The 24,874-nt window shown below is 36.1% G+C and overlaps 1 protein-coding gene across 2 annotated transcripts in view; it reads left to right on the top strand.

Annotated features, from left to right (window-relative positions):
- HNRNPR (heterogeneous nuclear ribonucleoprotein R) overlaps positions 1 to 15,288 on the top strand; it is a 37,255-nt gene extending 21,967 nt beyond the window's left edge. For both annotated transcript variants that reach the window (XM_024554360.4, XM_045190651.3), the window contains exons 8-11: positions 2,516 to 2,721; positions 6,185 to 6,334; positions 8,654 to 8,775; positions 8,907 to 15,288. In XM_024554360.4, the coding sequence (XP_024410128.2) occupies positions 2,516 to 2,721; positions 6,185 to 6,334; positions 8,654 to 8,775; positions 8,907 to 9,519 (1,091 nt within the window). In that variant the 3' untranslated portion in view covers positions 9,520 to 15,288. The remainder of the gene's footprint in view (positions 1 to 2,515; positions 2,722 to 6,184; positions 6,335 to 8,653; positions 8,776 to 8,906) is intronic.
- The last annotated feature ends 9,586 nt before the right edge of the window (positions 15,289 to 24,874 follow it).

The raw sequence follows: 24,874 nt of genomic DNA, 5'->3' as shown, positions 1-24,874 counted from the left end.
TATTAAAGTAACAGAAGGCCATTGTTTTTGTTTTTTATTCTTTTAAGGATTTTATTTATTTATTTATAGAGAGGGGAAGGGAGGGAGAAGGAGAGAGAGAGAGAGCGAAACATCCATGTGTGATTGCCTCTCATGTGCCCCCTACTGGGAACCCAGCCTACAACCCAGGCATGTGCCTTGACTGGGAATAAGTGGTAAGCTTTTTTTTGCAGGCTAGTACTCAATCCACTGAGCCACACCAGCCAGGGCGAAGGCCATTTTTTTTACAAAGTAGAATTATATGCAGTGAGATAGGCAGGGCTTTTGTGGACCAGGTAAGGAGTTTGGATTTTAGTGTATGTATAAGATCTGTCCAGAATGTATCCAACCATGTAATATGAAAAAGGGAGATATTTCTTGAAGAAGATACAAGAAACATTGTACATAGGACAATGGTACCTCGGTCCCATTCAGATTAGGCACCTTGGGCCCTCACACAGTTCTCCCAGTTGCCATCAGCTGCCCCATTGTATTTTCCTGAATCTCATTGACAGTCTGAAATCTCTTCCCTTTCAAAGGTGATTTTAATTTTGGGAAAAGCCAGAAGTCTCAGGGCACCAAATCTGGACTGTAGGGGGCTGAGTCACCTGGGTGATTTGATGTTTTGCCAAAAAACTCTGCAGGAGATATGATGTATGGGCAGGAGCATTATCTTTTTTTTTTTTTTTTGAGTATATTAATTTGAAATTAAAAAACATATTTTAGTTATGTATTTTATAAAGAGAGAGGAGAAGAGAGGGAGAAAGAGAGAGAGAGAGAAACATCAGTGTGTGGTTGCCTCTCACTTGGCCCCTACTGGGGACCTGGCCTGCAACCCAGGCAATGTGCCCTGAGTGGTTATTGAACCACAGACCCTTTGGTTCACAGCTCGCCCTCAATCCGCTGAGCTACACCAGCCAGGGCGAGCATTGTCTTGAAGAAGCTACCAATCACCAGTTGTCTGTAGTTGCAGCCTTCTGAACTGTCCCGGTAGTTTCTGTGGAGGAACGTACAAGCTTAACACAAAAGTAAATGCAGTTTTGTTGCCCTACTTGCTCAGTCATTTTGAATGTGATGCCACACGCTACACATGTTCACTCAAGGGCATCTACTGCCCCCACTGACTAGTACAGTGAAGTCATCATTGTTCACACATGCACATTCCAGTCTATTCTCCTTGGCTGCCAGGTTACATTGACGTACAAACCGTTCTCGTTATGTTAACAATGGTTGGACTTTTTCTGGACAGACCTCGTATAATGAGAAGTATTTGAAGGTCATAAGTAGGGAATAACATCTGTTTTATGTTTATAGATTATTATTTCTACTGCTATATGGATAATGATGTAGAGGAGGTAAAGAGTAGAAAGCTTTCATAGTGTTCTGGTAGAAGTTTGAGCGGTGGAGATGCAAAAAGTAGATTGGCTTGGAATTGGATAGGGGAGATGAAATAAAGGAGGAAATCAAGAATGAGTCTCTAAATTTCTGGCTTGAGAAACCCAGGAGATGGTACTGTTTGTTAAATAGGGAAGTCTAGAGAGGAGAGACCACTGGGAGTGGTGGTGCAGTTTTGGACATGTTAAATTTGAAATGTCTTTTAAGTCTAGGCTAGAAATAAAATCTAGACATTCTTAAGAATAAATATAGATAGTATTTTTATTTTTTAAAAGGTTTTATGGGGTGGGGTGGAGGGATGGGGAGAAAAGGCATACAACTGTAATTGAATAACAATAAAAATTAAAAAAAAAGATTTTATTTACTTTTAGAGGGGAAGGGAAGGTAGAAAGAGGAGGAGAGAAACATAAGTGTGCAAGAGAGACATTGATCGGCTGCCTCTCACAGGCCTCCAACTGGGGACTTGGCCGGCAACCCAAGCATGTGCCCTGACCAGAAATCAAACCTTTTGGTTCACAGGCCAGCACTCAGTCCGCTGAGCCGCACCAGGCAGGCCAAGGATAAAGATAGTACTTAAGAGTAGAAACTAGCTGTGTTACCTAGAAAGAACATATATGGAAAGGTGAGGGCATAGGACTAAGACCAGAAGAATCCCTATATTTAGCAGTTATTTTCATTCTTGGTAAAAACAAACTTTTAAGTTACATCTAAGGAACTTTTTAGTCATGATTATTTGTCTAATGTTAGTTCTCTTGCATTTATATCAATAATTTGATTTTTTAAGTTTCTTGGTAGTGTTTTCATAAATTATAAGGTTGTGTCAAACCTTGAAACACTGTAGAATGTTATGTCAAAATGCAGTAGTTGTACCTGTTTGTTTATGGCTGTATCTTCAAGACCCCTAAAATTAAAAGGGAACATTAAAATCCTGTCTTAAATCTCATATCTAATAATGCCGATTTAATTGTCTTAGGTAATTAGTGAATCATTTGGAGGCTTCCTCAGTTATTTTTTGCCTTTCGACAAGTGGATTTAGGTCTGCCTAATCACTAGATGTGTGGTGGATGCTTTTGGCTTATATATCTGGCTGTTGGTTTAACAGAGGGTTTGGTGGACGTTATTCTCTATCATCAACCCGATGACAAAAAGAAGAATCGGGGGTTCTGCTTCCTTGAATATGAGGATCACAAGTCAGCAGCACAAGCCAGACGCCGGCTGATGAGCGGAAAAGTAAAAGTATGGGGAAATGTAGTTACAGTTGAATGGGCTGACCCTGTGGAAGAACCGGACCCAGAAGTCATGGCTAAGGTAAATGCATTTGCTTGCGGTGGTGGTGTGCTCATCATTTAAATTTTATACTCAGAATTAAGCTTAAAGTTTTTAGTTTTATAATATAAATTAAGCTCTTGATCTTAACTATTTAGGCAAGGACCTGCTTTAACACCAAACTTACAGCCTGTCTTGGTGTCCAGGAACTGCCATTAACCATTAGCTGAAATGAAATCTCTTCCATTAAGTATTTTTATACACACTGAGAATTTGCTTAGTGCTGGGATTAGGAGGAGTACAGAGATTTAAAAAGAAAAAAAGACAAGGTCTTACTAAAGACAGGTAAAGTTTTGGAGATTACGAATTACAATCTTCATTGACCATAGCATGACTTTTATTAAATGACCATGAATCATTTTATTTAGATTTATAGCTATTTTTTTCTCTTGTTTTAAAAAAGTTTTTCTTTTTTTTAATTACCAAGCTTACTTTGGGTATTATCCCTGTGAAGAAAATAAGGGGTCATCATGTTTGCTGTTAAATGGTAATGGCAAAATACGCGTAGCAAGTCCTACAGAGCAGCCTCGTTTTCCTCTGTGCCCGGTATTTGCATTGCCAAGATCTTTGCCTGGTAACTGATGGAGCCATGAATCCTCAGGGTTTCTCAGGGTTTCTCATGAATTCTCAGGGTTTTCTTCAGTTGAGCCCTGAGATTGAAAGGACACATCAGAGTTGCATCTCTGCTGCCTTGAGTGAGTTTTTGAGTATTTTGATATGTGCCTTTTCTCAGGGAGGCAGCAACTCTGTGGATGGCCATGAATTAGTGATTGGATTCTTCTGAATGAGAAGTCTTTTCTTACTCTGGGTTCTGAGGAGACAGTCCTCACTCTGATTACTTTGGAGGAGAGCCCCAGTTTATATTAGTATGATAAAATTTTTGTAGGCAAAAAATATCTTTGTATTAAGCAGAGAAGATCCATTGAGAACAAACCAGAGGCTCTCAGATGTGTTGTCAGTATCTTTTTAACATATTCCTTGAATAGATGGTGTCAAGGAAAGGGACTGGGAATTTAAATAGCTCTGGTTTTTTACTAGCTTGATATCAGTTTCACATGTTCTTCTAATCCAGTTGTGACTTTGGACAAACTTTTTGAATTTGAATGTCATCTATTTTATTAGGATTGCATAAATATCTGGAACCCTTACAACTTTGAATCTGCCTTGTAGAAACTGAGTGTAGCCTACAGTGCTTATCCTATAAAGACATTTATTTAAAAGTAGCATGATAGATGTATTACACATTATAAGAGGGGAACCAAATCCCCAGGAAATCTAAAGTATAGCTACTAATCTGCTTATCAACCACTTTTCATATATCTCTGGTAACCTTTCAGATTGAAATTTATCCTAAATCTCTTTATAGGGTTAGAAAATCTCAAGATTTTATTCTAGTAACTATTCTTCCTGCATCAGAAACAAGTTTTAGAATAAATAGACAACCTCTATAAACTCGAACAATACCAGTTGAATAAACTTAATTGGGTAATACAGACTCCTTTAATTTTTTCAAATGAGAGGGGAGTTTACACAGAGTAAAGCTTCTTCTGTTACTTGACTCTTTCACTGTTAAAATTTATTGAAGATCCTTTGCCAAGTTGGGTCAGTTTAAAGTCAAACAGAATCTAAGGGCCTAAATGTATTTTTCTTAACACAATTTTAGCAAGTAATTTTTATATAGTATGTTACAGTTTTATCTAAAAAAAAAAAACAAAAAAACTATGTTGAGTTAAAAAAAGACAAAGAAAATCAGTAGAGCCCTGTCTGATGTAGTTATACTTTCAGAATTGACCACACTGAGAAAAATAAAGGGGTACAGGTAGAGGTGGAAAATGTTTTTCATCCATTGAATTAAGATCTTCACCCCAAATCATTTTTATTCATATAGCTCTTAACCTCAGGCAGCAGTTTGCTCAGTGAATATATTAGTTTTTTGTTTGAATAGGGTAACATATTTCCTTAGCTCAGAAATCAAAATTTTATAGAAAGTTATAGATAAAGAAGCCCCACTTCTACCCCTAGTCCCATATCCCCCCTTGGTCCTTATAGGCATCCAGTTTTAGTAGCCTCTGATTTATCCTTTAGTGTTTCCTTGGGCAAATACAGGCAAATATGAGTATATAGTGTTACTTTCTCTGCTTTTTACCCAGATGGTTGCTGGTAATTTAACCTTTTCACTGATTTATATTTGTTTTATTTACCATCCTATTTCATAAAACCCTAATGAAGGTATTTCTGTTATTATATGTACCACTAAGAAATTACAAAATATTGCCAATTAAACTATGACAGTACTTGCCTGTCACATTGCCTGTAAGTGGGATTCCTATTTCTGAGGTGAAAAAAAGTGTATTACCAACATGTATCCTGGCAATTTCTCCATGTTGGCTCTTAGATCTCTTCCTCGTGGTTTGTGGTTACATAACATTCCATTCTGTGGATGTACCATAGTATATTCAAGCAGCTGGTCATTGGGTTGTTATCTTTCAGGTTATTTCTGTAATGAATAAGCTTGTGTCATGTCAGTTGATAACAAGTGCAGATATATTTGTAGGATAGATTCCTAGGGATAGAATTGTGTGTCATAGGATTAAATGCATTGGTTATTACTAAGATTACCATATTCCCTTCTTTGGGAGGTGGACGGTTTTACTAGCAAAATATAAGAGGTCTATTTTTTTTCATCCTCAAAATAGTGAGCAAATGGTTAAACTTTTGGATTTTGCCAGTTTGATAACATAATGGCATCTCAAAGCCATTAAGACTTTTCTTTTCTGGTGTACATGAGTTTAAGTTTTTACTATGTTTAAGGGCCACTCGTGGTATAACTCCTTTGTTCCAGTCACAAAGTCTTCCCCAGTGGTATTTATAAAACGTTTTTTCTTCCAATACTTTGTTTCCCCTTCCCTACCATCACCCCCCGCCCCGGGTCTATTTGGAGTTTATCCTGGTGTGTAGTATGAGATGTGGATCTAGCCTTTTTTTTTTTTTTTTTTTTTTTTTAATATTCTTTTACTTTGTTTTGTTTTCTTTGCTTTTTTTTTTTTTTTCAGAGATACTATGTAGTTTTTATCATTAACCAAATTCAATGATTTTAAGTGTTACGGTTATATCTGGAAGGGCTGATCTCTAAATTTTGTTTTTTTCCTGGCTATTCTTGCTTGTTTATTTTTTTATATAAACTTCAGAATCAGCCTCTCCAATTCTAGGAGGAGAAAAACAAAAAACTTTCGTGATAGGACAGGAGAAAAAAATCAATATTTATCTAAATTGGTAACTAGTCAGAATCATTTGCTGGTGGTTTTATACCTTCTGTGATAGTACTTTCAGCACTCAATGTTTTAGAGGGAAAAAGTCTATGCCATGAAGATAGGAAGAAGAACTTTATTGTAAGGCCAGCTAAAATTGACTAGCTAATGCCAGTTTTGTATGTTTGTTGTTTTAGGTGAAAGTTTTATTTGTGAGAAACTTGGCTACTACAGTGACAGAAGAAATACTGGAAAAGTCATTTTCTGAATTTGGAAAACTTGAAAGGGTGAAGAAGTTGAAAGATTATGCATTTGTTCATTTTGAAGACAGAGGAGCTGCTGTTAAGGTAGAAATTTTGAAACTTTATTAATATCGATATTTGAATTCTGTTGTTAAAACTTGGCAAACATATAAAGTGCCTTTAAAAACGGAAACAATACTGGTTTTCAGCTTTACCAAACACTGGAACTTTTCTTTAATAATCTTTGTGAAGTGGAAGTAGTGTAACAGGGAAGACTCCCTATTTCAAAGCCTGATTATTACTGCCCTGACCAGTCTGGCTAAGTCTAAGCTTTGATAGCATAATGCTTGGACTATTACAAGGTATAGTAATTAGCTGCTATAAATACTAAACAGGTAATGAACGTATTATAGTTACTTTGTTTACTTTGGTTTGTGGACCTTTGAAAGAGTTTGAGTAGTGTACGTGACTTTTCATACAGTAACTGCATATTTAATTCAGTAGCTGTTCTGAGAGAATGGTTGGTTCTTCATGGCTTTGCCTGTCTTTAGTCATTTTAGAATTGTAATTGTATTGAGTATGTTTTGCTGGTTTTAATCATTATTAGAGATATTTCTTGCAAAAAGTAGTTAATTCTTTCATTATAGTAATGAGAAAAGTATGCTCTGCTGCTTTCTGTTAATAATGGATCAGTACCATTTTTGATGGGTGAAATTTCCAGTTTCTTTTTCCTTTTGTTCTCTCTCCTTTGGCAGTAGTGTGGGAGTGGTGTGGCGGGGGGGGGGGGGGGGCGACACTAATTAAAGCACTTTTTTTTTATTGGGGAGATGGATCCCAATCAGTGACTAAGGCTTGGTTCTTTTTCTACACGTTCTGTTGGTGGAATGGCGCCACTTCTTGGTTGAGCAGTTTTTCTTGCCCAGGGTACTGCTTTTAGATGTGCCTTCCAGAAGAATCCTTGACTAGTTAGAATTCATTGGTTTGCTTTTTGATGGCAGCTATTAATCAGACAGTATTGCTTATACAAAGTCATAGCTTAGTACAGAATTTTAATGTATGCTTTCTGAAATTGCCAATGGTACGAACACTGTTAATTAATACATTTATACCTTCTAAATAGTCCTTTGATTCAGTTGGTATTAATAAATGGTTTTGTAAGAACTAGTAGGGTGGTTTGTCAAAGAAATCTATGAAATTACAAAATGTTCAGCTTAGCAACTGGGAATCATATTCTTCAATATGGCCAGGTAAGAGTAGATGCTCTATTCTTTGGTTTATACCAGGAAGCTTCTATAGCCTCATATAGTTTCTTCAGCTAAAGTAACCAAAGGATAAGGTGGTAAAGGGAGAAAATTAGTGTCTAGAAAAGGATGGATTTAATCTTTGTCTGGATACATGTAAGTCACTAAGTGTTCTTTATAGATAGAGCATTTATATATGCCCAGAGAAGGAAAGGTTGTAAAGGGAAATAGAAAAGCTGTGGTGAGGAGGTAATATTTTTGTTGCCAAGTGATCTGAACCTTTGAAGTATGGCAGAGGCTGTTAGGCAGCACAATGAAAACAAAGGACTGAGCATAGTGTGCTTTTGATTACTGCCTTCTAGGTGAGTACTTGAGGCTCTCATTAGGCCAGGCTTTTTCTGGGCTCATGTTTTTAACTTTTTAGGCAAAGCATGTTCTAGGTTAAGTGTTACGAAGAAAACCTAGGGTGGTTTTTTATTTCGTTTTTGTTTCTTTGTTGTTGTTTTTTTCTGTGTGTATGTGGGGGGTGTTTTTTGGTTTGTTTTTGGTCAATTTCATGTTGCATTTCTCTGCTCACCTCATTCAGTAACTTCGTTTGTGTTTCAAATTCTTACAATTTTTATGGAAGAACAGTGTAAAACCTATGTGTTGAATACCATATGTTTATTTTAAAATGTGAATTCTGAAAAGGTTGTGATAATGGCATTTCCCCATATGTGGATTTGCTTCTTTGATATGGCTAAACTTGAAGAGTTAGTAATTTGGGATTAAGGAACCGCAATAGGCAGCTCTTTTACCTGTTTAAATCTAATAGTAGGGCATTAGTTTTGTTCTTAATGTAGTTTTGATATAAGAGAGAGAGAAGGAAGGGGGTGGGGGGAGAGAGAAGAAAAAGTTGATTTGTTCCACTTATTTATGCATTCATTGGTTGTCTCTTGTATGTGCCCTGACTGGGAATCAGAACTGACGTATAGGGACGACGTTTTAACCAATTGAGCTACTAGCTAGGGTCACATGTACTTTCTTTGTCGTTTTTTACTTTGTTGCTACGTTCATCTTTTGCTAATTAAAATACTTAACTAAATTTTTTGTTAGTGTATAAATTGGCGCAGATATGTTTATGAAGTTATATTTTAAAGTACCGTTAATTGTAAAATAAATTTACTTTTTAAATTTTGTATAGGCCATGGATGAAATGAATGGCAAAGAAATAGAAGGGGAAGAAATTGAAATAGTCTTAGCCAAGCCACCAGACAAGAAAAGGAAAGAACGCCAAGCTGCTAGACAGGCCTCCAGAAGCACTGCGTGAGTCTGCATTTTAATAAATACATCTTTGAACACAGAATACCTTGATAGCGGAGATTAGGTTAATAAAACAAAAGCAGGAAGAGTCTTGAAGTAAACTAATTTTTTTTCTCCTTTCCCTCCATCGTTAGGTATGAAGATTATTACTATCACCCTCCTCCTCGCATGCCACCTCCAATTAGAGGTCGAGGTCGTGGTGGGGGGAGAGGTGGATATGGCTACCCTCCAGATTACTATGGCTATGAAGATTACTATGATGATTACTATGGTTATGATTATCACGACTATCGTGGAGGCTATGAAGATCCCTACTACGGCTATGATGATGGCTATGCAGTAAGAGGAAGAGGAGGAGGAAGGGGAGGGCGAGGTGCTCCACCACCACCAAGGGGGCGGGGAGCACCACCTCCAAGAGGTAGAGCTGGCTATTCGCAGAGGGGGGCACCTTTGGGACCACCAAGAGGCTCTAGGGGTGGCAGAGGGGGTCCTGCACAACAGCAGAGAGGCCGTGGTTCCCGTGGAGCTCGGGGCAATCGTGGGGGCAATGTAGGAGGCAAGAGAAAGGCAGATGGGTACAACCAACCTGATTCCAAGCGCCGTCAGACCAACAACCAACAGAACTGGGGTTCCCAACCCATCGCTCAGCAGCCGCTTCAGCAAGGTGGTGACTATTCCGGTAACTATGGTTACAATAATGACAACCAGGAATTTTATCAGGATACCTATGGGCAACAGTGGAAATAGACAAGTGAGGGCTTGAAAATGATATTGGCAAGACGATTGGCTCTAGATCTACTACATTCTTCAAAAAAAAAATTGGCTTAACTGTTTCATCTTTAAGTAGCAATTTGCTGCCATTTGTATTGGGCTGAAGAAATCACTATTGTGTATATATTCAAGTCTTTTTATTTTTTTCCTCTTTTCATAAATGCTCTTGGACATTATTGGGCTTGCAGAGTTCCCTTATTCTGGGGATTACAACGCTTTTATCGTTTCAGGCTTCATTTTAGCTTCAAAACAAGCTGAGCACACTGTTAAATCATGATTTTGCAGAACCTTTGGTTTTGGACAGTTTCATTTTTTGGATTTGAGATAGATTACATAGGAGTATGGAGTATGCTGTAAATAAAAATACAAGCTAGTGCTTTGTCTTAGTAGTTTTAAGAAATTAAAGCAAACAAATTTAAGTTTTCTTGTATTGAAAATAACCTATGATTGTATGTTTTGCATTCCTAGAAGTAGGTTAACTGTGTTTTTAAATTGTTATAACTTCACACCTTTTTGAAATCTGCCCTACAAAATTTGTTTGGCTTAAACGTCAAAGCCGTGACAATTTGTTCTTTGATGTGATTGTATTTCCAATTTCTTGTTCATGTAAGATTTCAATAAAACTCAAAAATCTATTCAAAACATCACCTATTTCAAATTCAATTGTGTCCTAAAACATTATTTTATTCGTAATCCTTGCAAGGAATATTGTTTTCAAACTATAACTGCCTATGTGAGTGATCAAATTCATGCAAAATTTCTTGTCTATTCCAATATGTATTGTGGCTCTCAGACTGAGGAATAGTCTAAATTCTAGTATTTATTCCAAATAGCACTTTATTGATTGGTGTTCTCTCATAGTCTCATCTAATTTTGAAAATTTATCCTTTATTTTTATAAAACAGGTTCAAAGGCTTTTGAACATTCTTGGCAGGCACTGGATAATATGCGTTAAATACAGTGGGCTTAAGAAAGCAGACTGCAATTTATTTTGACCCACATTCTTTCTGTAAAGGATAATTTGTTGACTGAAGACCTTATTTGCTGGAAAAGTGAATGTATGTAACAGGAAAAAATGTTAGTACTGTGGCGTCAATTGCACTGCGGACTAAACTCAGTTTTAGTGTATGTGATTGGGACTACCACTTTAGTTACTTGTTTAGGCATATAATTTTCTATTGCTATGTAAGTTTGCTTTGAGAAACACATATGCCTTATTAGAGAGGATTAAAAATATCTAGTAAAACATTCTTACGACTTTCTGTTAACACTTTTTTTTTTTTTACTATCTCTAATGGCTAAAGTTTTTGTTGGCCAAGTCATAACATCTCTTTCCCTGTTTTCCTTTAGAAATTCTAAGTTATGGTAATGACCTTTTTACTTGAGAATAAGAGGAACAAAAGAATCCAAACTTTACAGTGCAGAAAAGTCTGGATCACTTTTCAAATTACTGCCAAATTTTCCCTTTTGTTTTGTTCTTAGGTGGGTCTAAATGTTTTTAAATTATAAAAGGCCGTTGGGAAATAGTTAAAAAAAAAAAACACACTTTGTGTCTTGTTCCTTTTTGGTGTCTATTATAACAGCAGTATGAGATTTCAAAATCACAAGCCACTTAATTGTTTGCGAGTTTGGATAGATTATATTTTGGATTTCATGGCTTCTTGATTTTGAGTAAGAAAATTAGTATTTACTGATGAAAGTCAGTATATCTTATTTCTCCTTAAAAGTGCACTTCCTACATACTACAGTAAGTTAACCGGCCTTATTAATAGTCCTGTTTTGTGTTTATAAACTAATGAAGGAATTCTGTAGTTCGCCTTACAGTAGTTTCAGGTCAACATGGGTATCTGATAAGGCTTAGATCCAGTCGTTTGGGTTTTTTTAATGCCCATGTATGAAAATAAAGACACCAAACATTCTTTAAATACTGCTCTTAAACTTTGAAATACAGCTTGAGGCTATAATTTTAAATCTAAATTAGACTTGAATAAAACCCTAATGATTTTTCTTGGAAAGAAGAAAGGGTGTCTACAAATAAAACTTGAGTTGTTTGTATTTTTTAAAAATTATACGGTACCAGCCATAAAGTTGTCATGAAGAAAATTAGGACTTGGCATAGAAGTAATTCTGAAAGTAACTTACTGTGCTTTCCCCACTCATTTTAAAATATAAACCCTGGCAAAAAACATAAGAACAAAACTTGTGTTCCGTATTTAAATCCTTTTCTTTAATTGCAAATTAAATTTTATTCTCACCAACTAACTATATTTATAGAAATGTTCCTCTAATACTGCTTAATAGGCTTTTTGTGTCTATTTTACTTAGCAGTAAAATGTAACTTTATAAACATTAAATCTCACTCGAGAGCTTTTCCCTTGTTGATAACCTTGTAAACGTTGTAACAGCATTCAGAAAAAAATAGATTCAGAGCTTAACTTTTCACAAAAATCTAATAATTAAAAAAAATCTAATATTCTAATATATAAATCTGAAAAATGTCAACTGAGGGAGGTCTTTATTCCAGGTTTGCATTAGGGTTTTTTGTTTTGTTTTTTTAATTGGCACAAATTTTGAGTTCTGGGAAATTGATTTTCTGCACTCCTGCCATGTTTTTTTCCCCTCCAACCTAATTCATTTGGTTTAATTTATTAGCTTGTTAGGAAATATTTACTTTATATTGAGATAGACTTCTTTGTAGGAACCCTCCTGAGATTGGCATAAATATACCCCTTCCCCATAATGGAATGCTAATTTTTATTTGATCACTCATTTATAGCAGTTGCTTAAATGTATGTATTTATATGACGGTGTTTTAATTTTTAAAAAGCAAAAATGTTCTAATAAGTTGCCAGATTTCTAATAAATCCAAGTTTATTTGGTCAGTTGATATGGAAATGAAGTTACTATGGTTCTGTAGTTAATTTTTTTAAACAAGAGTTCAGCATAATGATTTTTCAGTTTTCATAGTTACTGAGGTTATTCTGCATAAGAAAGCCCAATGCTTTCTGTTAGTAAATAATTTTTCTCTCATTTGACTTTGAAATCCGACTTAGGCCAACCCTCTTTTTTAAAAAGGTCAGCATGCATCAAAATAAAGTATATATATTTTAAATTCCAAAAGAGAAGGGATATAAAATTCCATTCCTAGTGTAAAGCCATATAATATTCTTGAAACTCATTACATCATTTGCCTCCTGCCCATTTGGATAATCATACCTACATTTTATTAATTGTGTATTATTTGTAAAACCAAACGCTTCCAGTAAATACTTGCTATAAGGCTTATTGTCGATGATAAAAGACTTCTAATTATGTTAAAATTTGCTGTTTTGATTTTCCAAAGAGAATTTTCTTACACTGAGCTATCCAGTAATCTTAAAGAAAACCAAAGTATGTGGAAGAAATGTTAACATTAGTGATATCCTTTATTATGTGGAGTCTTTTAAGTAAGGAGCCATGAAAAAGCCTTATAGAAAGAGCGCACTGGACTTATAAGTGTGTTTATGTTTCTCTAAGAATGAGAGCTTCTGTTAACTTAGTTGTTCTGAGTAAGCCATGATTGGGTGACTGCCTAGCGAATCCAGAATGACAAATACATTTTAACCATACATGTTTACTTTTGCATTAGAAGTTTGCTGATTAGTTTTTATTTTTCAAATGTAAACACCAAGCTTTAAAAATACTGCTTACATAATGTTTGGGTCAGTAATTTAAATGTAAATATTTAATTTGAAGTAGTTACTGTTAATCTTTGTAGATGTTGTTTTTTTATTTTAAATGTACATAAGTATATATATATATATACATATTTATTTATTTAGAGGTTACCAGAAGCTCTGGGTTTTTTGTTTTGTTTTTGTTTTTTTAATCATTTTCAGATGTTATCCAGAAATCTGCAAGTGTACTTTTCCTGTTTTAACTCCTTCCTTTTATCACCTGACTATCAGGGAAGCGAGGTTGAGGCTGCCCTGACCTGACATGTCATGATGTCGACTTGCTAGGTGGGGTTCGCTGGGGACGATAACCAGTGGAATTGTTGGTAAGAACTTTTTTTTTTCCTATTTTTTTTTTTTTTTCCTGATCAGTAGTGGGGCATTAAGTGGGAGAATGCCCATATCCTATAAGTGGGCATTTATGTTGGCCTTATAGAAAAATAATACTTTAATTCTGTTCTTAATAGGAACATATAATAAGTGCTTGCTCTTTATTCTCAGATTGGTAGATGAGCAGGAACGGCCTACAAGTATGAAGTAATGAAATACTCGGTATATTTTAAGTGACCAGGATAGACAATTTGCAAGATAGACTAAATAATGTCTCTTGGAGAGACAGTAAATTTGCTTATTTTACTGTGATTTCAATCCCTCTAGTATCTCATTACATTTACATTTTTATTTGGGTATATTAACATACAATGCATCTTAAGAGATGTTTACTGCACACTGACATTAATAAAAATAGGAAGATGTTGAGAAAATCTAGGGTTTAAACATAAAGCAGTTTGTTTTTAACATTGTAAGATGAACCTTAAAAGTTTTAGCGATTTGAAAAATAGTTGATTCAGTGATACAGTGTAACATGGGGCAAGAGGAAAATACATAGGTGAAATGTTAGGACCTTGAACATAGCAGGAACACAATTTAATCAACAACTGTGTTTCATCTGAAACCCAGGACAGCTGATGGGCTTAGTAGATATTGGTAGAATTGAGCCAATTTTTAGATTATTGCTAAACATTAAAATCTTTCAAACTCAGTAGGGGATTCCATGATGGTAAAGTATAAATTGAGAAAATTAAATTTAATCATTAGGCATTTCTTACCATGCCATATAAAAATGTAATATAACATATAAGCACTGATTAAAAGTAGTTTTGGATTTTCATGTCTGAAGAACCTCCTCAGTATTCTTATGCCTGCCTTGTTGGTTGGGTGTACCAGTCCAGGCTGAATCCCCTAGGTGTTAGACATACGCTAATCGGTGTTACGAATGTAAGCCCTTGTCTGTAAGCTTGCTGTAGAGTAGCTGAACGTCACATCACCACGGTGAAATACTTTTAAGAATTTTAGTGACTGTGTCATTATGTTAAGGTACTTGTTCTCTTTTGACACGTTTTATGCATGTATTAGTAATAGAAAAGATCAGAGTATAGAACTGAAAAGATTTCACTTAGTGATGTGCTCCTTGGGAAGTTTATAGTAAGTAGTAGGAAAACTCTAGTAGTTCTGAGCAGTTCATGTAAGTTAAGGAAAATAAAGTGCTAATTCGTTGGGCTTTTATACACTAACAATAAAATACATTTCATGGGACCAGAAAAGAAGGAGGCATTGTGGAAGGAAACGTAACATTCCTTAAATATAAATAAGGGCTTTCATTTTTGTGTAGTAACTTTGTCAGGATCCCATGAACGTTGTTTATCTTGATTTCTCATATATGACGGTTAGTCAGAAGGGACTTCTGTAGTCTGTTCAATAGCATAGGTAGAAATGTACTTTGACGACTCCTATTACGATGTTTCGTACTATGTTAGAAGGCTGTTTCTATAATTGAGCTGAAAGCTCCTGCAACCATTACATTGCTGATATGCATATAGTAATGTGAGAATATTAAAATAGGGACATATGCAAGACCATTTAAATCAGTTTAATAAAAATCATACTTTTGGTACAGCGTTCAGGTACCATAACTGTATTGGAATATTTGTATAATGTTAAATATTTTTAATAAAATTTAACATGTTCAAAATGTTGTGTTGGTGATTTTGGGTGGGGTGTGATGGGTTCATTTGTACAAATCAGATTTAGTAGCTCTGTAGTCGAGGCTTCTGTTGTCAAATGGAGTTCCTGTCCTCAAATTTAGTACTTGATTGGGCACATGTTCAAAGGAAGGTAGTAAAACAGTAGGGTAGTAAAAAATAAAAGGACTGAACTCAAGGGGGTTTATTAAAGTGTCAGGAAGTAGCTTTACTGGAGTTTAGAGCTGGGTCTACAGATAAGGGTGTTGGCTTTGGCGTAACAGGCTGCTGATAAAGTTTTTCTGATGAAATCATGGCATATTTACATTAGAAATGATCCTAGAAAACATACAAAGGGGGGCAGAGGGGAAGGAAACACTTGTGTGATGCTTTCAGAGTATTGCCCCAATGTCTTTGACCAGTTGCCATGACAAGCCCGGAAGTGTAGAAGTGATAAAGGGATGTTTGAGAAAGGCTTGTGTTCAGATGCACCATCAGATAATAGCTTCAATGTACAAGAAATACCTTACATAGAGAGCCCCCTCTTTGTTTCTGACAGTAAACTTTAAAGGTTTCTCTTTTTATACTGATCCTATTCTCTTAAAGATAACCCTAATACAGTAGATTTTCTTCTGACTTCTTTTTCTTGGGGTGTCTTAGTGCCTTTAGTCAAAAGCATAGAAATCCTGCGACTCAGAATGGAAATTTACTTGCAGTAATGTGCTCATTCCTTTGAAGACTGTACCATTAATAACAAAGATTAAGGAGGTAAGTGACAGGGACCTAATGATTATAAACAAATGATGAAATTCTTTATAAGGAGTAGTAACATAGTCTGCCTTATCTTTCTCTCTCTCTCTCTCTTTAAAAAAAAAAAAATAATGGGATCCACACAAGAGGGAGTGAAGGGTAGAGAACATGCAGGGGTCACAGGAACACAATGACATGGCCAGGGCCACAGCTTCTGTCTTGGGGGAGAGGGCTGAAAAGGCCAGGGCTCAAGCTGGGGGAAGAAGAAAGGGGGAGGCTCTGCAGTTTCCTTCCCTCTAACCCTGCCTTGTCTCTTTTGAATGAAGACTTAAATAAATGAGAGCTACAGAGAAGAAAAAGTGATTAATGTTTTCAGATAAGAAAGAGCAGACAAAATACATCCCCTAGGGGATTTTCCAGAAAGTTTATGGCTTCTGTTTTTCTGTTGCCCCAAAATTAAAGGTCACTCACTGAGATAGGAAGGAATGTTCTAACAGCAAAAAATATCTAAACCTGGGCATGTTTAGGTGTTCATTATGTTAGCTGAGCTGGAGATGGGGGTGGGAGAGCTCGCATATATATAGTGAGTGTTTCCCAAAAATAAAGGGAAAAATACACTATATGACAAAGATTTTAAACTTTTTGCTCTGCCTGAAGCCCTGAATTTATTTAGTTTATTTTTAGAAATAACAAGGTCTTTTTTCTTTTTTAAGATTGTATTTATTATTTAGAGAGAGGGGAAAGGGAGAGAAATATCAGTGTACTTGAGAAACATTGATCGGTTGCCTCTCCCAAGCCCTCAGCTGGAGACCTGGCCCACAACCCAAGCATGTGCTCTGACTGGGATTAAACTAGCGACCTTCCGGTTTGCAGCCCAGTGCTCAAACCCACTGAGTCATACCAGCCAGGGCAACAAGGTTTTACTAGGTAATTTCCTGTGGGATGTGTTCCACATAGGGGAATATCTTTTTTCTATAGCTATGAAAAATCCCATTTCTATTAACTTAGACTTCCAATTTGTGGCTGAAATCATCGTATGTAGACATTTTCTTAAAAAACAAATATAAGCAAGAGTTGCGTTTTATTTATTTACTTAAAATTCTTTTTTTTTTAAATAAAGATTTTATTTTTTATTTTTAGGCAGAGGGGAAGGGAGGGAGAAAAAGGGAGAGAAACATCAATTTGTGATTGCCTCTCGCGTACCCCCCACAAGGGACCTGGCCTGCAACCCAGACATGTGCCCTGACTGGGAATTGAACTGGTGACCCTTTGGTTCACAGGTCAGCACTCAATCCACTGAGCCACACCAGCCAGGGCTTAAAATTCTTAAAGGGTGATTTTTAGGCCTATCCCTCCGTTTATTAAGCAGTCAAGAGGTTGAATTAGTCAAAACCACACAACTTACTCATGCCTTTTAAAATACCATGAAGTTTGGTCACTTTAAAAATCTTTTCCACAGAGGTAAAGATGAAGATCAGTACTGTCAAGTATTAGTAACTGGCAAAAACAGGAGCTCAACTTCAGTTTGTAAACATGTAAAGGGGAAAATATTTTGTTAAATGTGAAAATTTTACATTATTGAAGATCTCATGTACTGTTATCAAGCACTTTTTAATAGAATTTGGAGGCAGACATTCCTATGCAGGTGTTCTTAAGGGATTGATCTCATCAGTCAGTAATCTTCAAACAGGCAAATTTCAGTTGCCTGGGTTTTTAAACAGATTAGTGAAAGATTAATGTATTTTTAGAAGGCTAATGCTGTTTTTCAGTTAATCACTAGTTTGAAAATTTTGTCTTATATTGATCAAAATATTACCGAAACAAATTGTTTTCATGTGAACCTATTGATTATAACAGTGTTTATATATGTTGCTATTTTTTTCCCCACAAAGAAATCTCATACCCCTTTTTCATTACTAATTCAAGGTCATGAATATTTTGCTATTGTTTATATACCTGAATTGGTCTGATCAGAAGGACTTGGGTATACTTCTGGCTAGTTATGGTCTAAATAAATATTTTTGGTTAGATACAGTACATACTTAGTATTTGCTTGTCATACTGAAACTTCATGCTTCCTGTTAAGTAGAACCTTATCAAATTAGTTATATCTAAATGCAAGCTTTGTACAGTTTGATCTATTTAAATGCAACCAACAATAAATATTACATTGAACTTTTTAAATCATGAAGAATAATGTACGTATTATTAGTTATAGTGTCATTTCTATTAGACTTTCCAAAATTGGGGGCGGGGTGGGTATAGATGAGACCATCTGAATTTGTCAAAACAATTTTGAAATAACTCCTAGTCGTTACTTTAATTTCCTGGTTAAACTCTTTTGGTCACAATTCACCATTCAATAGTTTTTCTCTATTTTGGGTGGGAGTACCTGGGGGATTCTGTTAAAAAGCAGATTCTGATTCAGAAGATTTGAGATGGGGCAAGATTCTGCATTTCAACAAGCTGGTAGATGATACTAGTGTCCATGACTACACTTGGAGTAAGAGTCACAGGTCGATTATCTCCCATTTGGGGGAATTTTACAGAGTAGACCTTAGTAAAAAAGATGCCAGCAGTAGACATTGGCAGTGATTTGCAGGATTGAGGTGTTCAAGTTGGATCTCGTTGGAGGTTATTAATACTTTGGGAAAGCCCACACCCCCCAAAAACTAATAGTGTATTGGATCCAAAGGAAAGGTTAGGAGCATAGTCCACAAAAAAATGAAATAAATTTAGAAAAACAGGCTTTAATAGTTTTAGGGAATTGATGGAAAATAACAAGAAGAAAAAATCTTTTTAAAAAATCATCACTGAGGAAATGGCATGTTTATTTAGGCATTAGTTCAGAAAAACAGGTTATAACAAAAGTCAAAGAAGATGAAAATAATTTCAGAAAGTCCAGAAAGGGAAGGTTAATAGGTTACTAAAAATACCCATGTGGATTTGGGGTTTTTTTAATCTCTGCAAAAAAAAAAAGTTGACGTTAATTAGACTAAAGTAAGTGTGTGTGTGGTGAAAAGGTGAAGCAGATTAAGGAGGAACATGATTAGATGACTTAAAAACAGTATGGATTAAGATAAAAAGATGGAGGAATGGCAGGTGTATCCATTTTTATATAAAGGAGCTAGAAGGTAGTCCCTGGTAACTGTGAAATCTTATTTTCATGTCTAAAACTTTAATTTGAAAAATAAAAATTGATGGAAGTATGGAAAGCAAATACTCTGCTCTTTCCCAGCGGTAGGTTAACAATACCTACCAACTATGGTGTACTATATATGTACCAGGCACTGTGCTAAGGAATTGCTTTACATTCTGTGTATTGTGCAATGACCAACTCTCTAAAGTAGGGGTACTATTCCTACTTTACATGTGAGGAAATTAAGAGATTGAGTTAAGTCACTTGTCATGTAATATCTATAACGTGGCTAAGCCAGGATTTAAACCCTGTTCTGCCTGACTGTAGTGTCCACTCTCAACTGCTGGCTCAGAAATAGGCCTAATACTGTGAGGTTAGAATTAAATGTTAAATTTTATGTTTACTTTAAACCTCTTCAAGTTATGCCTGAAATAAAGCCAGCCTAATTCAAACTTAAAATAATTCAGTTCTATATTACAGTGTATTGCTGAAGTGGTTTTGTGTGTGTATGTGTGTGTTATGTTGATGGTTTGATTGTCACTTGTTTCCTTTTTTTCTACCATTCATTTATCAAAATTTATGGCCTAATAAATGTCAATGGATTTTGGTCCCTTAAGACAGCCATTTTTTACCTAGGTAAGGTTGTACTTGATTTAGAAAGGGGTGCCACTTTCCAAATGACTTAAAAATTAAAAATTTTACTTTCATATTTTATTTACAAAATCCAAACTTCCCTTCATTTGTGAGTTTTGTCTGTTTAAGCATTTTAAAAATGTTTGCCAAGCGATCTCCATCATTTAATACTTGATTTTAGCCCTTCTACATGTTTCAAGGACATAGTGGAAGAATGTTTAAGGGCTTCGCTTATCAGACCTGAGTGTGTGCGTGTGTGCACGAAGGGTGCTGTGTAACACATGAAGAAGCCAGTATGCTCAGCCCTGAAATTGGTGGTGTAGAGAACCTACTTTTCTTATGCACTCTTACGGAAAATGTTACCTTCTGAAATAGAAGGAAAGGTGGTCTTAAGACATTTTTTCCTATTTAAAAAAATAAAATAATGCTGTAGATTATGCAGGGTATTTTCTATTTTATGAAAATCTGAGCTATCCAGTAAAAAATATGTAGATCAACAGCAATAATTTTGTTAAAAACCTATTTTTAGCCCTGGCTGGTGTGGCCCATTGGATTGAGTGCCAGCCTGTGAACCAAAAGGTCACTGGTTCCATTCCCAGTCAGGGCACATGCCTGGGTTGTGGGTCTGATCCCCCTGTGGGGGCCACGTGAGAGGCAACCACACATTGGTATTTCTCTCCCTCTCTTTCTCCCTTTCTTCTCTTCTATAAAAATAAATTTAAAAACAAACTCAATTTTTAAGGGCTGTAATATCTTGCTGCTAGAGTTCTGTGTACTTTGGTCCATTACTTAAAGTAAATGGGTATTTCAAAATAGAATCAGGGATTCTCAGTGCTCACCAGTCCTGAATTTAAGGTCATTGTAACTGTAATGAGACATTAGTGAGGAGCAGGAGGCTTATTATTTACCATGCTTAATCTCTCAAGTCATTTCTTTGAGTCTGTAACTGATCAGTTAATCTGACTTCTAAGAAAACTAGCTCCCCTTAGTAAAGTTTTCACTAGGTTGGTTTTCTTTGGTGTAGACTAAATGTTTGCTAGAGGGAGATTATTAATGATGTGAAATACGAGATTAGCCAATACTTTTTAAAAAGTCACTATTAATGCTCTTTTAAAAATAACATTTGTATAACAGTTTTAGTGTTTATATTTTAATCTGTCAAATTGTTTATGACAATTGCTAGCTTATTTCTCCACAGTGAGCTTTCACTATGATTGTAGAAATTACCAAACATTCCCATGCTAGATTTTGTGCTTGAGAAGTATGACAAAAGTAATTAACTTTGTTTCTTTTCAGAAAGTACAGTGACATCTCGATCAGCCTGTGGATGCTTAGAAAGGGCATCATTAAAAGAGTTGATTTTGTCTGTCATTAACCAAATATAGATAGCTAAAAGCTATTTATTGAAAAGGTCAATACCTAACACCACTAGTTGATAACGTCATTTATTAATTTCACAACCATGGAGTGACTTTTGTTTCAGGAGTTAGGAATACAAAATCAGTAAGTCATGATCATTTACCCTTACAGAATTTAGAGAGGATTCCAGGAAGCAATAATAGATTTATAAATAGTAATGATAAGCATCAAAACCTATTTCCAGAAACACCATTGGAAGTTTGAGAGGTGTTCTGGTTCCTAATAAAATACTCTGTTTATAGTTGGAATACATGATTATCGTGTATGATTTATATTATTTCTAGAGAGCATAAGAGTTTATAAAACGTATATCCTTTATTTAGCTAACTAAAATTAAGTTTAGTGTCCACTGGATATACAAAGAGGTCTCTCCAGAAGGTGTCCAGTCACATAATGTGAAAAATAGAGACATTTATTCAAGATATAAGGAACATTGTACATGGGACAATTACACCTCAGTCCCCTTCAGAGTAGACACCTTGGGACCTTACACAGTTCTCCCAGTCGTTATCAGCTGCCCCATCGTATTTGTTTGTCTCTCATTGACAGTTTGAAATCTCTTCTCTTTCAAAGGTGATTTTAGTTTTGGGAAAAGCCAGAAGTCTCGGGGCACCAAATCTGGGCTGTAGCAGGGCTAAGTCACCTGGATGATCTGATGTTTCGCCAGAAAACTGCAGGAGACAGGATGCATGAGCAGGCACATGTTGTGATGAAGCTGCCAGTCACCAGCTGCCCATAGCTGCGGTGTTCTGAACCATCCGAATAGTTTCTGTGGAGGAATGTTCAAGCTTAACGCAAAGTTTGATGCAGATTCGTTGCTCTGCTCGCTCAGTCATTTTTAATGTGATGGCCACACAGTACACACGCTCAGTCAGCAGTGTCTCCTGCCCCCACGGACTTGTATAGTGAAGTCCACTTCTTGGCTGCCAGGTTACATGCATGTTGTGCAAACCGTTCTCATTATATTAATGGCTAGACCTTTTCCGACAGACCTCCAAAAATATATATATATATAACTTGATTTTAATAATTTTCACCTATATAGTTCAAATTTTAATTAAAGAAAATATAAAAATATAAAGGTTGGATGACTGAATCTGAAAGAACAAGTGTGATGGTAGGTTTTCTTAATTTTTTATCTATTTTTTCATTACTGAAAACTTGAAGCCTTCAGGTGAGAAATTCCTGGTCAAGGTTGGATTAGTGAGCAGTCTTTGAAACATTGCTTCCCGCCCCTTACATACAGATGCTGCTTCACTCAAACGGAATAGATTTATTAAGCATAACTGTTTTCTCCATTCCCTGTAACTCATAAAAATTCCTTACGAGGTCAAGCTGTTTCATACTCCATTGTATCTTACAAAACTTATTAGTGTCTGATAACAGGTTAACACATTGAACTAGTTACAATTTCAGTCAAAGACAAATTTGGTGGAAGAACTAATACTGAGTATTTCCAGTGGGGTGTCATTGTCTTAAGTTATTTAACTTATTTACTGACCCTGTAAAGTAAGTGAAAATGTGGAAACCAACCCAGAGATACTTTGGTCCAAGGCCTCCTAACCAGAAGTGGCAAATCTGATACTGAACCAGGTGGGTGTGATGCCAAAGCTCACATTGAACCACCACTCTGCACTGCCTTCTGGACTTTACTTGCTCTCTGCAGTCTCATCGGGTACATGACATTAGGGTTCTTTGATATATTGAATAACTGGGGTGTTACTATCTGGTTGGTTCGACTGGTGAGTCCCAGAATTTAGAACTATGGGTGGGCCAAGGACTAGTTTTAGAGAAATAAGAGCAGAAGGATTCTTCTGTGTTGTAGTAAGTTGATGACAGCCTCTGAATAACTCAGACTTCCCTTTTGTATAGAAATGGGCTGTCAGTGTAGCCTCTAGTAATGAGCAGTGCCCCTTCTTACACCTCTCTAGTTTATCAGACTGCTCTTTTTTTGTAGTTGTAATTTTTGTCCCAAGCTTACTAAACATCCTGTCATTTGATTTCCTTTTACCAGTTTTAAAACATCTAATTAGAGTGTTTCAGGATTTGTTTTAAATGGCTTTCAATAAAATGGAGGCAGGCTGTGGTATTTTATCTGCAACCATTAGGATTTTGCATGGAATTCAACTTCTTCATCTAATTTTCTTTCCAGATTGGAGTTCTTACTCTTTAAAGGTAAAAGCCACTTTATTTCTGTAAACACGACTTAAGTTGCCCTGTGTTGTACTTCCCTGGCTCTTTTTTGTTTCCGAAGTGGCTAACGGAAGGCCGTAAAGTGTGCTGGGTGCATACACAACCATGGCTTTGTGTAGTCTTGATTTATCTTTTTTTTTTTTTTTAAACAGTGTTATGATTACCCTTAATTATTATCTTTATATATGTTTTAGAAGGGGGGGGGTGCTGTTAGTATTTCACTTCATCACTCACATGATTTACTTAGGCTAGCGTCATAGAATAAAAGACAGGGCAGAACCAGAACTTGCATCCTGGTAGTTCTTCACTAACGTAGATTCCTGGAGAAAGAAACATAGTATGCATGTGCAAACTTGAATGGCGTATTGATGGCCTATTAACCCTGATATTCCGTGTGTGTGTGTGTGTGCGTGTGTGCATGCATGAGCACACGGCTGGTTTATAAACATTATCAGAACAGACATCTGGCCAGTCAAGTTGCTGTGGGGTCCCACCTAGCTCATTTCTGTGTAGGAGATTCTTAATTACAGGGTATTTTAATTACCGTTCAGTTACAGCTAGTGATTGTTAATGGCAGCAGCGGTCTTCAGGTCATTTGGATTGCCTTTTTTCTTCCGATTGTTGCCCTTGATCATTTTGTTACTTTTGACATAGTTGAGTAAACCTTCAAAGCTTTTCTAGTTTTCCTGACTGATTCACAGTCTTTTGTATTGTCCTTGTGATGCCCCCTTCCCGTATCTTTTATCCCTCTTTAGGAGTTTAAATCTCTGTTAGGGGTACTGCGTTTTATATCCTCTCAAATCATCTCTCTGACTATAATCTTTGCTCTCTAATCTCATGTGTCTCCAGATCACATGAGACTTGATAGTATTGAAAAACGGTGACCAACCTGTGTTCATTTAACAAATGTTTAGTGTTTATGTATATTCCTGGCACTGGGGATACAAGGGGAACAATACCTTATAGACATAGCTATGAAAGAATTAGGTCTTTGGGAGCATTGCAGTCTTAGAATTTTTTTCTTTTTCTTTTTTTTTTTTAAGATTTATTTTTCGAGAGAGGGAAAAGGAGGGAGAGGTAGAGGGAGAGAAACATCAGTGTGTGGTTGCCTCTTGTGCGCCCCCCACCAGGGACCTGGCCTGCAACCCAGGCATGTGCCCTGACTGGGAATCAAACCAGCGACTTTTTGGTTCGTGGGCCTGCGCTCAATCCACTGAGCTGCAACAGCCAGGGCACAGTCTTAGAATTTCTGTTGGATTTTCTGTTAAGTCAAGATTCTTCCTGTGATGTCTTTTCCTTAATTTCTCTAGTCTTAAGTGGCAGTTCCTGATCATCAGATGACTTGGAACCACTGTAGAACAGCTGTATTTTAGTACTTCCCTTGATCGAAAAACTTACATTAAAAGATTCTAGAAATTCAGCAATACTTTTTAAATGAATTACATTTTATTACAGCAGCATTT

Source organism: Desmodus rotundus, chromosome 3 (genome assembly GCF_022682495.2).
Source record: "Desmodus rotundus isolate HL8 chromosome 3, HLdesRot8A.1, whole genome shotgun sequence".
Classification (NCBI taxonomy): Eukaryota; Metazoa; Chordata; class Mammalia; order Chiroptera; family Phyllostomidae; genus Desmodus; species Desmodus rotundus.
The sequence above is the reverse complement of the archived record's forward strand: the minus strand, read 5'-3'. Positions and strand labels throughout refer to the sequence as shown.